The following is an 18,675-nucleotide window of genomic DNA, read 5'->3' on the forward strand; positions in this document are numbered from 1 at the left end:
CCCACTACATCCCTTTGGCAAAGTCACAGATTTTGCCAACTTCAAAACCACCTGTAGACCTTTCTGTAGCCCAACAAATTCTTCTGGGTGTATTGAACTATATATTATACCATGACAACAGCCCACACTGAGAATATTTATATTTGAACACTGATGACTCCACAGATTTCTAATGTTGTTTGGATTCATGGCTTTTTCATTCATTTCATTTTAGGGTTTTTTAGGCCCCAGACATTCAATTAGAATAGAGGGATTTAATTACAACATGGTAAGGGTAACTGGAATCGCTGGTGGCATTAGAAACAGGGGAAGTTATCCCAGCTGTGAGAAGAACCCAATTTCACAAACTTTTCTGTATTAAAGAAAACAAAATCAAATTATTCATACATAAAGGCTTGAATAAACAATGCAAAGCATAAGCATGCATACTTAATGTAAATACACTGTCATCCTATTGCATGTTAATGCTTCATATAAAGCCATTCCCTCACTCTGTTGAATCCATGAACGCTCATCTCCTCAGTTCATTGAGCTCACAGCAACCCCCGGTGGTCTGTAATAGATCCAGCCACAAGCAGAACACAGCAATCCATTGAATTCCTGCACACAAGCATTGTCCTGCAGTTCTTGGTCTGTCTTCACAGGTAACGAAATATGAAAGCAGGTCTGAAATCACTGCCTCCCTCAGTCACACACACACACACACAAGACCAAGTTTAAAAATAAATTTCATTTGGAAACCCAACAATTTCTTTACACATACACACCCTTTGCATACGGTCATTAAAACAGAATCTCTTCAAACATTTAAAAAACAAAAACAAAAACACAGGCCCTATGTAGACCGCTGCTCTCATCCGGAGTTGGGTTTCTGTGAGGAAGAAGACAGAGGAGATTAACTAGGCTGCAATAATGGTACTTTCATATTCAGAGTCCCAAAGTATTAGGTCTTCCCTAAAATTGTGTGCAAGCCCACAGAGAAGTCCACGGAACTAAATTAATTCCAGAGTTTCATTCAGGGTGCTGGATCAACTGCCTTCGTTTTTTTTTTTATGCAGTTTTAAAAGTTGAAATCACTGGTTCCTTCCTAATTAACTGAAGGCTTACCAGAAAGCAAGGTTTCAATCTTTGAAGAACATGAAGGGACCTTTGGAGACAAAGGTGTGGAGAGAGTGGATTGTCCAATCTTGGAGGATACTTCTCCTTTGTCCTGGGAAATAAAGATTGATTTTGTGTCCATGGCGCACAGTCTGATCAATATGAAATACGCAAACAAGCATTTAAGAACTTACTTTTGTCACAGGACACCGTGCACTCCTTCACCCCTTTACACACTTCCACATCACAATGAAAGTAGACCTAGACAAGGCCAGGAATAAAAACAGTTTCAGCTTCTAGCACACTTTACAACCCAGCTCCATCCAGTTGTGTTGCTTAGATGGGCTTCACTCAAACACTGAGGAATCAGACCGAAAAAATGGGCTGGGGACAAAAATAAAATCACAACCTAAAATACAAGAGCTGCCTACCAGGCCGTGGAAGGTCTGGGGTGATGGGGAGTCCACAAAAGTGAACATTGTGATTTGAAACCTCTTGTAGTGGTTGGGAAAGGAAACTCCTGGAGCTGCCAAGACAGCCTGGAGTATGGTCTGATAATCATCCCCAGAAAAGGGACACCTGCATTTAAAAATAAAAGGAATTGTAATAAGGATTTCAACTGCTCATCTGTGCTGCCTTCATTTCACAAGCTGTAGAGATACTCAAACCTATCCGAAAGTGGCATCTCACGCTCCCTCCCTCCACTAACCCTTTCTCTAGGAGGTCCCAGCGGAGGCCGTCGTCTGGGTCGTCACTGGTAGACGCCCAGCAGTTGTCCAACAGGAGCACGAGGTCTGGGTCCTCCCGGTTCAGAACACGGACCTCCACAAACACTGGCTGCTGCAGAACACGCACCACCGGGTGATCCAGGGGGGCGTAGTAGGAGGTGTAGGCGGCGTCTGTAGGAATGAGGAGAGGGGGAGGAGGAGGAGGAGGAAAGGGTGGTGTCCACAGGCTCGGTGGTGGAGGCAAGGGCATCATTCACGGAGCCCGAGTGGGATGAAACCCCAAGGGGACACCCTTAAGGAGACCTCTCACCTTTTGCCAACCTCAGGTCCAGCTGAAGTGGCCCCTCTCCCTTCAATACCGCTTGCTCTCCTGGCTGCTGCTTCTGGGTCTTCACGTGTAATTCGGTTGAACCCATTAATGTAAAGTTACATTGCACGGTCAGTCTGCAAGGAAAAAAATAAATGATAGCAGAATATCGCCCAGACTACAGCGAGTGAGGATGTCTCTTCAGCTATAGACTGTTGTGGTTGTTCTTCAATTGGACTTTGACAATCCCATCTAGAGGACTACACTTAAAAAGCAACTGTAAGAAGGCAAAGTGCACACCGAGAGAGTCCCCCCTGGCCAGGTCAACCGAGATAAGCGAAAGTCCTTACTTGAAAGTGCGGTCTCGAGTTATTGAACCCTTTCTTCCTTTCAGGATAGTCTTGTCAGCCTCGATATTGACAGAGTACACCACTGCCCCATCCATAAACTGCACAGGAAAAAAAAAAAAAAAACTCACTTTCATTTTGCCATGATCAGATTAGGTGTCAATAGCAAGAGATGTCAAGTCCAATTGATTTTCTAGTAACAGACGGTTTGCATAAATACACATTTCACAGGTGAGCTTTTGAGTCAATATAAGGTTTTAGATTAGGAATTTTAAATGAAGTCAGATTCAATAACAGGTGTGTTGATATGAAATGTAATCTGGGCACCATTAGTTTCCCAAACTCAGAGAGCCATGCAAGTTACTAGTCATTGGTATACAGTGTCCATATTAACATGTCATTTCTCAAGAGCCAGCTGTCAGTCTTGGGGTGTTTATCAATCACTTGTTTCCGACACTAACCTACGTATTTGACTGACCGATCTAAAGCTGTAAACCCGCCTCTCCGTGTCTCACCCGAGCCTGAGCGCCGCAGGCCACCATGGGAAACCTGAAGGTCACGGACTCGGGGGTCGTCAGGAGGGGCGCGCAGGCCGGGTCCTGCCCCCGGGACACCCGCAGCGACTCCAGGACGAGCCCCGGCACGGTGGCGTTTCGGAAAACCACGATGGTGAAGACGCCGTCCTTACCGCACTGCTCGGGGCTTACAAGCGCTTTAAAACATGCAATAAAAAGCACTGTATACCACTGTCACTCACAGCAGCAGATGTCGGAGAAAAGGCAAGCTGTCAAAGTAAAAATACACCCACGCAACATACTCGACACTTATTACAGCATATTGTAGACACTACTATTATACACACGCTGTATTGGGACGGGCTGGACGCTGCAGGACAGCGGGACCCTCTCCGTGACGTCAATGCGGCCCCCGTCCAGCGTCCCCCTGACCATGACCGTCAGACTCGCCACACCCCCCTGACAGTGTAAAATGTCAAACAGACATTAAATACATTTCACCGAAACAGGCTTTGAACACATTATTTCCATGGGGGCTACTGGCAGGAGCCACGCCCAGGACCGCAGAGTAACGAGGGAGCAGTAAAACAAACCATCGGGACCCCATTGACTCGGACCCGCGCCAAACCCCACCTGTGTGCGCACATGGCAGCCGGTGTAGGGGGTCGTGAACAGGATTAACTGCGCGGTTTGCTTGAGGTCATAGTTGCAGGAGGAGGCGATCTTCTCTGCGTCGTAGCTCCGGTTGTCTTTGTCTACAATAAAGTGTTTTTGATTTATTAAATGTAGGATAAGCAATTGCATTAAGAGCGGTCAGGATTTCTACAAGACTCCCAAATAACATGCAGCGACTTTCGGAGCTTACCCAGGACAAACAGCCTGAAGGGCATGTCGATGAACTGCTCTTTGAAGATGGTCACCGTCATGTTGTGCGGGTTGCAGCGCACCGGGTCGCCCAGGTCCCGGTAGGCGGCCGCCCGCAGGATCTCCGGGTACGTGTGGCCCCTGTGCTGGGCGTGAAGGGGGCCGACGCGCAGGCTGCACAGGATTAGGATTAGAAATTCAATCTGCAAAATCTCCATTGGTGTCGCACACCTTCTCTGAAATACACAGGAGGGAGCCCCCGCCCAAACACGCGTTAAATCAGACCCGCCGGAGACTGTCAGCTGCCCCCAATTTCCCCTGTAATTGCTTTGCCACAGAAGATGATTTTTTTTAATTAAAAAAATACAAGCTTATTCATATTATAATGGTTTAACATTCTTTAAGGGGTTGTTAAATGTATATGCTATGAGATTTAGGTTATGCTTCACTTTGTTGTTTTGTTACTAGAGAGAAGTCAGGTGTGACAAAAAGGTGAATATTATAGGATTATACCCCCATTGAGATGAGTGTTACCAGTGTTGATTAGTATCCAAGGACACGCTTGTTTTAGCTTGATTATAAACATATACTACTAAAAACATTAAGGGCAAATGAGCGATCAGCGAAACTTTTACTACAATTTCAGTTATTCAGGGTTACTTAAGTTAAAGAAGTCACTACTTCTTCCCTGTGAAAAGTGAGGTTGTGAAATTCGGTTCTTTACCCAAAGGCTCTGGAAGATCCCAGGGCATGGCCTCCAAACAGAGGACTGTTTCAGCACAGCCTTCATTTCAATGGAAAATTGGACCCTAAGAATATATGATTTGACTTTGCTTAGGTGGACACATTTCAAATAAAATTCATGTTTCCAGCTGTGATGATTTAGAGGTACTTGCACACCTCCTTCAGTTGCTGTGTCCAGCTCTGGGCCATCTTCCCCTTCGATAAAACATTCTTCCTCACAATGTTAACCTCCCAAAAAACACACGGTACCACTGGCCCTCCTACCTCCCCATCACAACCTGATAAGATGCACCCCCCCCAGCCCCAGCCCCAGCCCCAGCCCCAGCCACAGCCCCAGCCCCAAACAGCTTCCTGTATCACAATGAACAGTTAAAGACTTGGACCTACACAACACATCGCATGTTTGGGATGTTTTAATTTTTATAGTTCAGTGGTTCTCAACCCTGGTCCTGAAGGGGCCCCTACCCTGCTGGATTTTGTTCCAACCAAGCTCTCAATTACTTAATTGATCCTTAATTGAATTAACAATCTGCTTAGATTTGACTTTTTAAATTGTGTAATAAAAGAGTTGGTTCTTTAATATGTTCTTTATACAATTCTATGCTTCACTTATAACCCCTACTCTTTAAATAATTAAAAGGCTCTGATTTAGGCAATTATTAGATCAATTAAGGATTCATAATTGAGAGCAGCTGGGACAAGCAGGGTAGTGGTTCCTCCAGGAGCAGGGTTGGGAACCACTGATCTAATTGGAAGAAACTGGGTGGGGAAACAAAAATAATCACAAAAGACAAGAATACATTTCAATAATATATGTATTTTGAAATCAAACACAATTTAAATATATTATAGATTAAGTACACATATACTTAGGCATCAGAAAACATAGTAATGGTACATAGTACCAAAAAACCATATGCACAGTCTTTTTTCTGCTTATTATTCTTAACAATAACTCAATTCGTCTCAAAAGAATAAGATATTCACTGAGTACACTTTCCCATGAAACAGTCATTATTGAGATTATTTGCAACATATTATACAAAAAGGTTTTCTTTTTTCTTTAAAGGACTGTGGTCACCAGAAAAAGGAGCTTACATTTATATATGGGTAGAAATCTCACAAGGGTAACCATAAAACTACAGCTGTGTAACAGGGAAGCCAGAGAGTACATTTCCCCTCCAGCGCTGGAGTCAGAGGGAGGTTTCTACAACTCTTCAAAGTATAATAACTTGCAATTGTGCACTATGATGACATGGCGGGGTGGGGGGGTTGACAGGCAGTCAACGGCATCGTGTCCAGTAACATTCCCCTCCGGTCTCTCCTGAACACGGGGAAAGGAGCAGTTCAACTTGCATTTTCAAGACTGTTCTTCACACGAAAAAAACAACACAATAACAAGAAACTAAAAGAAACAAAACAAACCAAAAACAAGAAAAGCATGTGTCGATAAAACCGTAATCTGGCATAACTTGGAAATCTGGTTAAGGTCCACCGGTCCCATTAAAATAAACTTTATTGATTAAAAAAGAAGGAAAAAAAAACCAAAAAAACCCCCGACTGGGTCCTCTGTCGCTTTGCTAACTTCATCCAGTCCTTTGATTTGAGTGGACACAGAGGACACAGTGGACACGCGTGGTCAATGGACACAGTGGGCACGCGTGTTCAAGGGGGCAAGTGCTTTACGCTCCTTCTGGGCGAGGCATTCATGTCACCATCCCTCCCCGCTTGCTTAAGCAGCCTCTTTGTCGCGTCATTGGCTTTTTACTTATTTTAAATTTCATTCCAGCGTGCGTCTTTTGTGCAACATTATTTTGTGTCTCGCTGGGTTTGTTTCGGTCTTGTTCTTCACACAATTAAAAGCCTTCATAGTGTTAGACTGGAGTAGAGTTAAAAGTTCACACACAGCGTGATGCCAGAGGTCGTGGAATGCCTTGTCGGTCTTCATACAAATGAAGGAGTAACGTCCTATAAATACAATATGCAGTTCGTCGTTGTCGTCGTCGTTGCTGGCTCCCCCCACAGGAATCTGGGCCCCTCCGTAGCCGTGAGGAAAGACGTAGCTTCCGGGTCTTCATGAGGGTCATAGCTGTGGACGGGAGAGAAGACAGTCTTTGAGGACGCAAGCACGGGGAGGAACGGACACTCCTGTAGAGATCAGTTCTGAGAGAATTAATAATCAGGCAACACTTGAGAAAAGGAGAGAAGAAAACCACACACACTGGGGACAGAATTCTGGAGGACAAGACAGCATTTGAGCAGGCAGAGGGTTTATTCCAAGGGCTCAGAAAGGCGCTATAAAAGGGCGGATTTTGTCGTTACCTTAGTGGCCTTGTCGTACTGAGCTTGGTGCATGACATCGTTCACGATCATCTTCGCGATCTTCCACGCCATCTCCTCCTGCGCCTGAAAACATGATCACAAGGCCGGTCAGGGTTCCTCCTCCGAGCACAGACGGATATTGTACACACACACACACACACACACACTAGTCTGAGGCAGTGCCATGTGAACTACAGCGAGACAGAAATGAGCTGAAATCATTCCCTGGCCCATGTTGCTGACCCACCTCATCTGTGTTTCCCTGCACCCACTTCTTCATGGCCTGGGAGAACATGGAGCCTGGGACAGAAGGAAACGAGGACAATGAGAGAGAGAGTCGTTGAGTAACAGGTTCGAAAGTCAGTGAGACAGATCCGAAGACAAGTGAAAACAGCTCAGGCTTATCAAGTACTGGCTAATGTGTCACCAGGAGCTGGAGCGGAGCTCAAATCGACTGTATCTACTTCCTCAATAATGAAAGTAAATATCTTTATCTGCCTGTGTGAAAGTATAATGGACTTCCCTGAAACCTCAGCACTTAAGCTTGGATTGGAGTGGAAGTGGGAACATGGAAAACTATGCATCAACCACCACAGTTATGACCTTTTACACAACGTAGCCTGCAAGCTTTGTATATTCCTCCTAAATCTGTTTAGCAAATTGATGGAATACACATTTAACGGCACTGGGTTGGGTTCAGTGTACTTAAAAATCCATAATTTAGCTGCTGTTCCAACGTAAACAGGAAGCATCTCTAAACACACGGCCATGCAACAAGTATGTCACCTTTTGATTTCTTCACATCCGGCTCCGGCTCCGCCTCCCTGATGAACTGTCCGAGTTCATTCACTTTCCCGAATGTCATTCTTCTGCACAGGAAAAACAAATCGATCAATTCATGAATGAAATCAAACAACATGTGTTCATCTGTAGGACGCTAACGGGGGATGAAATTGCCGTTGGCTTCTGGACAGCAGTTCATGTTCCTGCGAATCAAAGCAGACTGAACACAAGACGCTCTGTTCCTTTTGTGCGGGACCACGGTGGGAACAACTTAAAACTCTTTGATTGTCCCGGTCCGTGACTCGAGTTTCTGCTCCCACTCAGACCCGACTGAAGGTCTGGCCATGAACGTTGCTTTAATTTACTGACTCTGGGCCTTTCATGGTAGGCTTGTTTTTCATGCATATCAGAGGGATACAGTCCTGATAAAATGTCATATCTATTCTTTTCGATTTATATTCAATCACTCAAGCAGATTTATGACAGATGAACGGCTTTTCTGCATGGATTGGTCTCGATTATAGTAGAAAAAAATCAAACAAAACAAAAATAGCTTTGCTCATTTTCTACATGAGGAAAACAAAAATACCTATATTTATAGACCACAATAGTCACAATGAATTAGCTTCTGAATTGTTGATCATGAATATCCAGTCCTATAATCTAACTGCACTACATAAATACATGAATGAATGAACCAGTGCTTACCCAGCGTACGGACGCTGATACAGAGACTCCGGGTCCAAGCTGGCGATGTCTACAGTTATTGCTTCGTCGAAGTTTTTTAGGATTTTAATCGCCGCTTTTTTGGTACCTTGCTGCGAAAATCAAAACAAACGAGAGAGAAACGTCAGATGACCCCAGCAAGGTTTTTTTATCTGTTGCCAAAACATCTCTCAGCAGAGATTCTGGATTGTGTCTGAAGTGAATGAGTTCCACAGAAAGCAAATGGAGGAGGATGCAAATCAGAGGAGCTGGCAACAGTAGGTCACAGTCTCTCTCTTCTGAGCTTATCACTGTTAAGCTCTCATTTAAAAATTATCACACTACTTGCATTACCAAGCCCCGAGTACAGACCGGTTGTGGGCTGATATCTGAGACCGGGGGGCTGCAACTCTAGACAACAAAGCCAGAACTAAGGCACGATACTAAATTACTGGCTTTTTAAGGAACAGAAAATTGGGAAGACTCAAGACTCAAGACTCAAGAGAGACCCACAGGTTCTCTCAGGGTGGGGTCTCTCTTGAGTCTCGAGTCTTGAGTCTTTGAGGGTCTCTCAGTAGCCCAGTGAGCGTCCAGTCACGGACACCGGCGGACACCGGCAGACAGGCTGGTACTGTACCTGGGCCGAGCTGCTGTCGGAGCCGCCTGCGCCACTATCGCTGTCCTGTGGGGGGCTGTGTCCCGGCACACCGGCTGCCCTGCTGAGGAACTCATCGCTCCGCACAGAGTTGATCAAGTCATTCAGGTACTTGTAGTAAAGGTTGCTGGACAGGAAGCCCGGCATGAACACCTGAGAAAGGAGGAAGGATTAGTGAAAACAAGTAGGGTGTCACGAGGTTTCACGTCAGAAGTGTCTACAGGAGACCTCTACACTCACAATCACCTCGGCTCAGATTTTAAAGGCTGGCTTTTAGGTCTACGTTATTTCTCAATCTCTACATCTCTGATCATTAAGTCCGCTCTGCCCTGCCCTCACTCTGGCACCGCACGGTCAGGGGGTTACCGTCTCCATGGTGGTCCACGCCTGGCGTAGGGGAGTAGTGAAACAGTCCGGCAGAGGCCCGCCCTCCCGGCAGATATTGGACTCGATCTCTAAACGCACCGAGTCGTCGAAGCCCAGGGGGTTGGTGGCTTGGAGGGAGAAGTACCTGTGGGATGACACGGAGCAGCGACAATCACAATCCGAAACATCTGCCGTGCTTTTAAGTTAAGACCATAAGTACAGTGAGGGAAAAAGTATTTGATCCCCTGCTGATTTTGTATGTTTGCCCACTGACAAAGAAATGATCAGTCTATCATTTTAATGGTAGGTGTATTTTAACAGTGAGAGACAGAATAACAACAAAAAAATCCACACAGCATTGAAAATGGCCTCCTTACTTATCATATAGGATCATGGCATCGTTCTGCGCCTCCTGCCCGTCGTACTGGCCTCTCTTGGCAGCCAGCTGGTCCTGGAAGTTGTCGGCGGCCAACCAGAACTGGAGTACGTTCACGGCCTCCTCCTTCTCCATATACTGCCGAGGGACCACAGGGGGGGTTAGTCAATATAGACACGTATAGATGTTTATAAACACACACGTACGTCTGCATGACTCAAAAGTACAGAGAAAAAGTCGGTGTGCGACACAGTGAGGGTCCGGCAGAAGAGAAACGTACCTCTGAGAAGTAGAAGAGTGCCGACTCGCAGAACAGGATGTCAGCCAGGAACACGGTGCCGCTGGTCAACACTTCGATCTGGTACTTACAGAAATGATGACTCCGCAAGAATTCGCTAAAGTGCCTGCGAGACGAGAAACACAGAGATGGCAATGATGGAAAGTGATATTTCACGGCCCGGGAACCGCAGAGCAGACAGGCCCGGTCGTTAACTTCCCTCGGCACCTCCATCAATCCCTCGGGACATTACCCAAGCAGCAGCAGTCACACGCAAGGACCCGGACCCCTGACTGACGCAGAACTGGGCCGGGGGGGAATGTGTGACGAGGCCCTTATTTAATTTGGACGGAAAGCAAGAGAAAAAGAGGACTCACTGTTGCTCCAGATAGTTAAAGACAGCCGACTGTGCAACGACAAAGCAGTTGGGGTCCACTTGCCCGTCCTCGCCACAGATCTTTGCTGTGAACACAAGCGCACAGAGATGGGGTGTTAGTATGGTGGTGCCCACGGGAGACCCCAGAGCCCCAACACCTCACTGTAGCTCGAGCATTGGCAACAGCTTTTGGAAATCGCAAACATGGATCTTCCCGTTCGCAGTGAAACAAGTCCAGCAGCGGCCATAGTAAAATCAGCATGAATGTGCCAGAGAAAGTAAAATAAAAACTAAAATATATATCTTTCTGTATGGAAGACAATCCTTGCAACAATCGCTATTTTATATCATACCGTTGTAGAGAGACACACAGGGAAGGATCACACAACATTGCTCCACTCTAGATACAGAACAAAGATGACCCTCGCTCTAAGTGCGCAGATATCAAATCTGTCACTAATGACCGATGACAGCTAAGCAAAAGCCAGACATTTCCCATGTCTGGTTCCAGCGTTTCAGAACTGCACAGGAAATCTTGAATTAAAGAGGGCAGAGAACAGGATGAATGGCGGCCGATTTCATTACAGAAGGAGCAGCCAGGAGTCTCTTACCCACGATATCATTCCTCATGGATTCGGTGATGGGGACAGGCCGGGCCGCGTCCGGAGAGATGTATTTGGTAAAGAGGTTCACTGCGTCTCGCTCTATACCTAAGAGAGGACGAGGAAGAGAATGTGTGAAAAGGAGCAGGCTGCTTTCCGGACGGATATTAAGTCAAGATAAATGGCTAAATCAAGATAATGGAAAAAATAAAAAATAAAGCGCTTGACGGATTTTTATGGTTGGTCAAACTCCCGCTGTGCGCGATCAGCAGGCCTCAGCTTGATGACTCAGTAAGTGGCCTTAATTAGAAATGACTTGGTTTTTCCTGCGCGAAATTGCTTTTGCAGGCAAAGTACAAGTGTTTTAATAAGGAGAGTTTCCACGGTGGCTTTAATTAGGGAAATGGGGGCATTTATCACTTCGCAGAGAGTGGGAATCGTGAAGACGTTTGGCCTTCGTCAGGGAGAAATAGAGAGCGTGCCAGGGGGAGAGAGTTAGGGAAAGCTGAAGATGCAAAATTAAGGTTATTATTAGGATTAAAAAATGTTGTATTTCCATAAGTGTCTATAATAAAACCGAAAGGAACAGTTACATAAGTAGATACCAGTATTAAGGCTGATTCACACTTACTTTTCATCAGTTTGTCCGACAGGTCCTTGAGTGCATTGGTGGATTGGGTTTTAAAGGGGGTCCCAGTCTTGGAAGAGGAGGAGGAGGAGGAGGAAGAAGACGACGTGGAAGAAGCTTGTCCTGTGGGCGTCTCCGCCCCCTGCCCCCTGCGGAGTGCATGGGCCTCCCGGTCGTCTGAGTGCCAGGAGTGGTTACCGGTCAGGGGCCTGGAGGGGCTGTGTGAGTTGGCCTTGGCCGGGCTGGAGGCGTAAGACAGTGGGGGCTGCCGTCCCACCTCCGCGTCGAGGGGGAGGGTCTCGGTGCCATCGGGTTTCTTGACTGTCGACGGGGAGGTGGGCTCGGCCAGGGAGCTGTGCTTGACGGAGTTCAGGCTGTGCGCTCGGATCCGCGACCAGCTGGTGGAGCGGAAGCTCTCGGCCTCCAGCCAGAACTTGACCAGGTGTTCGGCCCCTTGGACCTCCATGAACTGCATGAAGTAGGGCATGGCAGTGCTGTCCCGCAGGATCTGCTCCACCGTCTTGGAGAGCTGGGACCGGGTCTCCTGGGCCTGGTAGTTCACACAAGAGCGCCCTGTGAACAGAGCAAACAGTTCATCCATTGAGAGCAGCCACTGCCTCGACACAGAATACTGTCTGAATAATTCAGCGTTTGGAGATGCTACGAACCCATTCAAAATACACCCCTGTAACCTGACATGTACGAGTTTCATTCAGTTGTTTCACGTGTGCAGTGCAGGGTTCCTGGCGCAAGCTGCTACATCAGTGAAAGTGAAATAAAAGGTTTGGTCTGTTGCACGCCCCACTACTACCAGACTATCAGGCAAGTTGCCACCTCCATTCCCAGCATGCCCATGTAGATACCTGGGTAACCGGTGCCACTCTGCACGAGCCAATGTGTTCAACACCCGCTTCCAGGCCTTCTGAGCCTTCTGATAGGATGGCCCAACAGCATCCCTCCAAGGGGGCTCATTCACAAAGTGCAGAGCTGCAGTATTCTCAAGCTAATGATGGCAAGCAAGCCTACAACTTTCATATTGGTCTCCCCACTTATTTGCAATTGATTTATTTAAAAAAAAAAAAAAAAAAAAAAAAAAAAAAAAAGCAACGCGAAATCTATTTATCATTATCAGGTTGTTCGTCTCCCCAACCAAATGAGAACAGGGCCTGCAGCCAGGGGGGGTGGGCTTTACTAGAACAAGAGAGTGAGAGAGAGAGAGAGAGAGAAAACCAGAAGACCTACACAGTAATGAGGTTTGTCAGGAAAGGGCTTGATCTGGGCTATAGATTAGATTAGGCCATCATTTCTTAAAGGCTGTTGTCTCCAGTGTAACAAGCTTGGCCTGTCAGTGATTACATACCATTTCACAAAAAGCACCTTTCACAGCCAAACACTGATGGCGTTAATGGATTACAGGGCCTTTAAGGCACCAAGATACCTGGAGGGTACAGAGGGGGTGCTTTCAAACTCCCAACTTTGTGTCACACTTCCTCACAATATTGCTATGATCTCAGAGCCACACAGAATACATGATATGCAGCACACAGCGAATTCAATAACGGGGAAGAGAGTAAGCAACTGCCTTAAATGAATTCTACATCTTATTAATCTGTACTAGTTTAGATTTCTAATTGTGATTAGTTAAGCAGGTGTTTCCTGATCGCACAATAAGTTTACACAGACAGCGCCATACCTAGGTCACCGAAGTGTGCTGCCTCCATGTGGCTGAGCTGCTTCTTGAGGATGGCCGTCCTGCCCCTGGCGAAGGAGTCCATGTTGGCGGAGATGGCGTTGATGGCGATGTGGCTGGGCCCCGCCGCTTCCAGGAGGGCATGGTTGCGGGCGGCCAGAGACGGGGAGTGGACTGGCACCGGAGCTGTGGCACACCGGGGCAGAGGGCATTCCCAGATTTACACAGTAATAAAAGGGGCTTTTAACGAAAGTGGGACGCCCGAACTATACTTCAGAAGCCAGGAATAACCTCAAACCTCTAGGAAACAGAACCGCAAATGCAGCTGCTGCGTCAAACAGGTTTTCCCACTAGCAGAAGTGAGAGGGAAAATACTGGGCTCACCCAGACCGAGAGTCAGACAAACAGGACTACACAGCTCCTTTTCCCAGATGATGTTAACCAGTCCGACAGCTGTCAACGGCCAGCGCATAATAACAGATAAAAGCCAGCACCCCACCCAGTATCTTTACACTCATTTTGTGTCTCGCAGTTCAGTGGTATTATCTGTCTATTCCTTCTTTTCGGTCTTGGCTATGCTTGTGCGTGGGTGTGGGCGGCGAAGGTTTCTGGGTGGAAAGGTGCAGCGTGTTTTTAGAAACACAAAAAAGCCGCACAGGATCGCACTGTGGCCGGCCTGAGCCCAAACTTGCAGGTTTTACCTTCAGATTTTGATTCCTATACGTTATCTACCACCTACACTTTTGGTTCAATTTGTTGTTGTGTTTAGGCAAATCCCCCACCTGTCAAGTCACTCCAACAGGCTGGGAGCCGTTCCTGTCCGTTAACATTCCTACCAACTTGAGGCTCATCTCTCATGGAGTCAAAATCCTTATAAACCAATTTGACTCCCTGCTACACCTTAGCACTCCCGCCCCCTGCCTTTTCTTTGCGTTCCCAACAGCTGCCATGTAAAATGTTTTACTACGGGGCTTTTTAAAAGTAGCTTCATTGACTAAATTGTGCTGTGAGAAGGTTTCGTAAGTTTCCACGTCAATCGACTTCTGTTCACTTTCTAATAATGCACACAAAGAGGACAGCACAACGGAGGAGATCAAAGCCGGAGTACAGAGCTGTGTCTGATCTGATCTACAAAGCAACGAGTTGTGTTTCCAGACCGGGATTCCCCTCCGTTGTGTTGTTTATAAACACAGATCTGTGGTCACAGTTAAACACAACGATGCCAAGGGACTCAAGAGTCATCTATGCCACCCCAGGAGAGGAAAATCTGAGGAAGATGTCTCACCTCACCCTGCAACACAGTCCTGCTCCATGCGTCATTTTTATTGTTGGGGTTTCTGTTGTGTGACGGCCGAATGGCCCAACAATAAAAATGATGCACGCAGCAGGACTGTGTTTGCACCCCTCTGCAAAGAAGGAAAAAGAAAACGTGGCACCTTACCTTTGCTGACTCGAACATCCGCGGCTTTCTCTGGTTCCTTTCCTTTTGCTGCAAAGTCAAAAAACAAAAGAAGGAGTTGGAGGGGACGGCTTATCTCAACCGGGTCGGCGATAACGTCTGAAACGTGCGAGTGGAGAGAGAGCCGGGGGCTGCAACACCGGGGCCACGCAGTGAAAACCGACACCGAGGCGAAAGAGAGCGGCTTCTGTGCGTGCGTCTCGTCGAGTGAAGAGGGGAGATAAGATCAGCCACAGAGACAACTGCACTGCTATTTTTTGTTACCACACATTCACTGCAGAGTAAACGTTCAGATTGCACTGGCACCTGGATGGCTGAGGACCTGGGAGGCTGGGAGGGAATGTCCTTGACCAGTACACACACTGCACTGGGTTGCAGGTGACACTCTGAGAGCCCAGGATATTTTGCCCAAGCGCCTGAAAGCTCTGGCTGCTTTAAACACGAACTTATCAGTGATCTTAGAGAATTCAAAACAGGATGCCGTTCAACACACTATGAGCCTCAGCTTGGTATCAGACATAGCAATTTAGTGTCGGAGTCAAGAGTGTGGGAAGAACTGACAGTGACATCACCTGACATGCACCCAGATCAAGCCCTGAAGCACCACAGTGGTTTTGCACACGTATAAACCAAGCAGAACCTGAGCACCAGAAAATAAAAGTATCATACAGTACTGCATCTCATCTGTTAACTTTCATTCAGCGATAGTCCGAGATTCTCACGATGGTGGACATGAGGAGCTTTAAATGAATGGCTTTCTGTACACTCGAGGTTCTCTGTATTTTGTGGATGGAATGCAGCCAAGAAACTTAATCCCATCTCGATGCAGGGAAAGAAAAACAAACGGGACAACAGATCCTGCCATTGTGTAATGGAGCCTCCTGATAAATGCCCAGCAGGTTTAAAATCAAGCGCTGGGGGGTCAGGGATACAGACATAATAAAGCATCCCATCCAGCTGTATACAGGAGAGCCCTGCTATTCATAACATGTTTGTTTTTTTACCCCCCGTAAAGCATCTTTATTAACTTACTGCGATATGTTTGTACAACAACTGTACACCATGTAGGCTACCTTTTGCCCTGCCATGATTTAGAGAGGCCTATATGTTTAGGATAAAGTCATGATATAATAAGACTTAAAATAAGATGTTTTGAAGTACTGAACACCACCAAGATCCAAAGCGTGTCAGAGTTTGATCACTTTCATTCTTATCTGGTCACTGTTTTGACAGCAGTTTCTTCCCAGGATATTCCTAGTGATGGCCTAGTGCGCTAACACATTCACATCCTGTTATTTACTTTCTGATGCGGCCACAATGTCACATAATGCATTTCTTCTTGGCAGAGAGCAGTGTCAAACCATGACTGGTTCCCACAGCACTTCAAAGCCAGCGAGACTCTGTTAATCTGAATCAACCTCATCCCCAGAAACTCAATGACATTTTAAACCTTCCAACGAACTACAATTGTCTCCCGAGGGATTGTCAGTTAGTATTTCTGGTTGGCATAACGTCAAAACCACACTGACATCAGCCAGAGATTTCGAGTACCATCCCGGCGAAACTGCATATAAGCCATTAATTGCACTTCTTACTCAATGCCGAGAGAAATGTCTATGATGTTTGTTTTCTGATACACAGAGATCAGTACCTTTGGGTTTGAGTAACGAATTAATAAAATTGCAATAAGCACGAGTGTGTGGTTTTCCTACAATTTAAAGCCCCTTGTAAACACAAGCTTTTCATTCAATCCCAGTGCTGTCTGGCCATATGGGCGACAAATCCAACTGGTACACAATCAGACAGTGCCATGGATAAAGATAGCACTAGAAATAAATAATGGAAGGAGATTCAAAAGACGAAATGCAGGTGATATTGGGTGCTTTTTGTGTAAACACCTGCGAGAAGTTACTTTCTAGTTGAAGCTTGAAAGCGAGGCCTCAAAGAGGGGGACACCTGGCTAAACAATAAATTATAGAAACACACGGCGTCTCTGAAGATCCCCTTCAGCGCCTGATTATGAGCGAAGCGTGCACAACCCGCGGCGCCTCGTTCTAGGGTCTGGTCATTTAGTCCACCTGTTGTCCTTCGAAAGACCAGCACAAATAGATGCTGCTTTCATTTCTGAACTTGAGGAAAGGAAACAGACTGGAAAAAATGATAATACTCAGATAATTTAGGAGACTGGAGCAGGTATTGATTATACCTTTTTGACACAGATACTGCAACTAAGGAGATATGAGGTGAGGTGGATTGATAACAGTGGACCTACGCAGTGAATAATTAAACTGAAATGCTGTTTGCATTTAAGTCACTGGATAGCAACTGATGCTACAACACTTCCACTTTATTCAGCAAGGACAGTCTAGAGACAAGGCAGTATTGAGCTCACCTAGATTAAGAGCACTAAATTTAGCCGAGGCTACAACTGCTGGGATTCGGGAATCAAAATAAGATACCATTAACACTGTATCACCTACACCTTGTCTTGTGACTCTGAAACTAATCAGCTTGGTTCAAATGTATCAGTATGTCTTGCACACCACTGAAGGTTATCTAGGACTATTCAGGTTCAGATGAATGAATGAATGAATGAATAAATGAATGAATAGATATGCATGCATTTGCATACGGCAGGGTCACATATCTATGTAAAGACATGCACAGATGTAAATACATGCGTGTGATGATGTCACAGACAGACAGACACACAGACACACAGTATCGCTGACTGCTGTCCCCAAGTAAAAGGGGAAAGAAAAGCTTTTCTCGTGTTGTGATCGTGGGAAATACAAATCACGCTGTCTGTCCGGGATCACGGTATTAAACTCCGGTATTAAAGCAACGAGGCGCTCATCTATCACGCCGTGCTGCTGACGTCACGGTGGGTGTCAGATTTTGCTCCCACGGTGTATTTTCACGCACAATAAAAACGCGCAAAGTCCCAGGAGAGCCGCTGCATTCAAAGGCATTTCTACTGCATTCCGCTGCCGTGGTGTCGGATATAGAGACGTGCCCGTTTTGCATCCGTGAGCTTTTTCTGCCCACACTTTCCGACCTGCCCATTTACACGAACAGTTCATCAAGGCCTGTCATTGAGGTGCATCAAAATAAACCATCACGGCGCGTTTATTTCCACCCCACAGCGACGCCAAGGCCTGCGATCTCACCGGAACCGAGCTGTCAAACACCCCCGTAGGCTCCCATGCATTTCTCCACCCCGGGCTCTCCCGCTATCCTCACCTTTCCTCCTAAAAAAAGACATGGTGGTTCTCGCTTGCGCAGTGTGGCCTCAGCTCAGAGAGTGCATCCCGCGCCGGCCCGGCTCCCCTCATTCATGGAGATCGAGCTGCGGGTCGGTCTGGAGGGGCTTATTCGAGATGCGGCTGACTGTCAAAACCAAGACTTCCTCCTTCCCCCCTCTGCAGAGCCAGCAGCCATATTGTCAATACACCGCTCACTTCCGGATCGCCGCGGCTGAGGCATCATGGGTAGCCAGGCTTGCGCTGCCCCGGCCCGGGCGGACAGTTTCGTTTCCAACTTGCAGGTTTTCCTTCCCCCCTCTAACAGGATGTTTGCAATCCCCCCGTTTCTGAATGACAAGTTGTGGTTACTATAGGTTTACTGTGCATTTTCTAGGTTCACTCAGAAAATACATATGCTGCTGCTGTACTGGATATTGACTTTCTTGATTATGAATGAATGGGTTTTGAATGTAATGCGGGTGTTTGCATTAAAATAAAAACATGCACCTTAGTTAAATGCCACTGCAGTATGTTTTGCATCATTTTCTTGACAATCATAAACATGACTGACTCATCTCCTTGAATTGT

General features: G+C 46.5%; 2 protein-coding genes across 2 annotated transcripts; both read right to left on the reverse strand.

Moving 5' to 3' along the window:
* Positions 1-711: 711 nt before the first annotated feature.
* On the reverse strand, positions 712-4,094 carry LOC136717928 (zona pellucida sperm-binding protein 4). The gene is made up of 11 exons (XM_066695508.1): positions 3,861-4,094; positions 3,629-3,750; positions 3,343-3,454; positions 2,996-3,192; positions 2,484-2,581; positions 2,137-2,270; positions 1,808-1,997; positions 1,530-1,677; positions 1,293-1,359; positions 1,108-1,210; positions 712-871 (listed from the first exon to the last, which is right to left on the reverse strand). Exons 1-10 carry the CDS (start codon positions 4,075-4,077, stop codon positions 1,122-1,124), a joined length of 1,374 nt encoding a protein of 457 aa, XP_066551605.1. The 5' UTR covers positions 4,078-4,094; the 3' UTR covers positions 712-871; positions 1,108-1,121.
* A 1,306-nt stretch (positions 4,095-5,400) lies between these two features.
* Positions 5,401-18,306, reverse strand: akap10 (A kinase (PRKA) anchor protein 10). Its single transcript, XM_066695695.1, has 15 exons — positions 18,086-18,306; positions 14,825-14,872; positions 13,387-13,569; positions 11,697-12,266; positions 11,075-11,173; positions 10,465-10,549; positions 10,091-10,214; positions 9,812-9,948; positions 9,435-9,579; positions 9,051-9,221; positions 8,417-8,526; positions 7,712-7,794; positions 7,173-7,225; positions 6,926-7,009; positions 5,401-6,692 (listed from the first exon to the last, which is right to left on the reverse strand). Exons 1-15 carry the CDS (start codon positions 18,105-18,107, stop codon positions 6,687-6,689), a joined length of 1,920 nt encoding a protein of 639 aa, XP_066551792.1. The 5' UTR covers positions 18,108-18,306; the 3' UTR covers positions 5,401-6,686.
* Positions 18,307-18,675: the final 369 nt, after the last annotated feature.

Source organism: Amia ocellicauda, chromosome 22 (assembly GCF_036373705.1).
Source record: "Amia ocellicauda isolate fAmiCal2 chromosome 22, fAmiCal2.hap1, whole genome shotgun sequence".
Taxonomy (NCBI): Eukaryota; Metazoa; Chordata; class Actinopteri; order Amiiformes; family Amiidae; genus Amia; species Amia ocellicauda.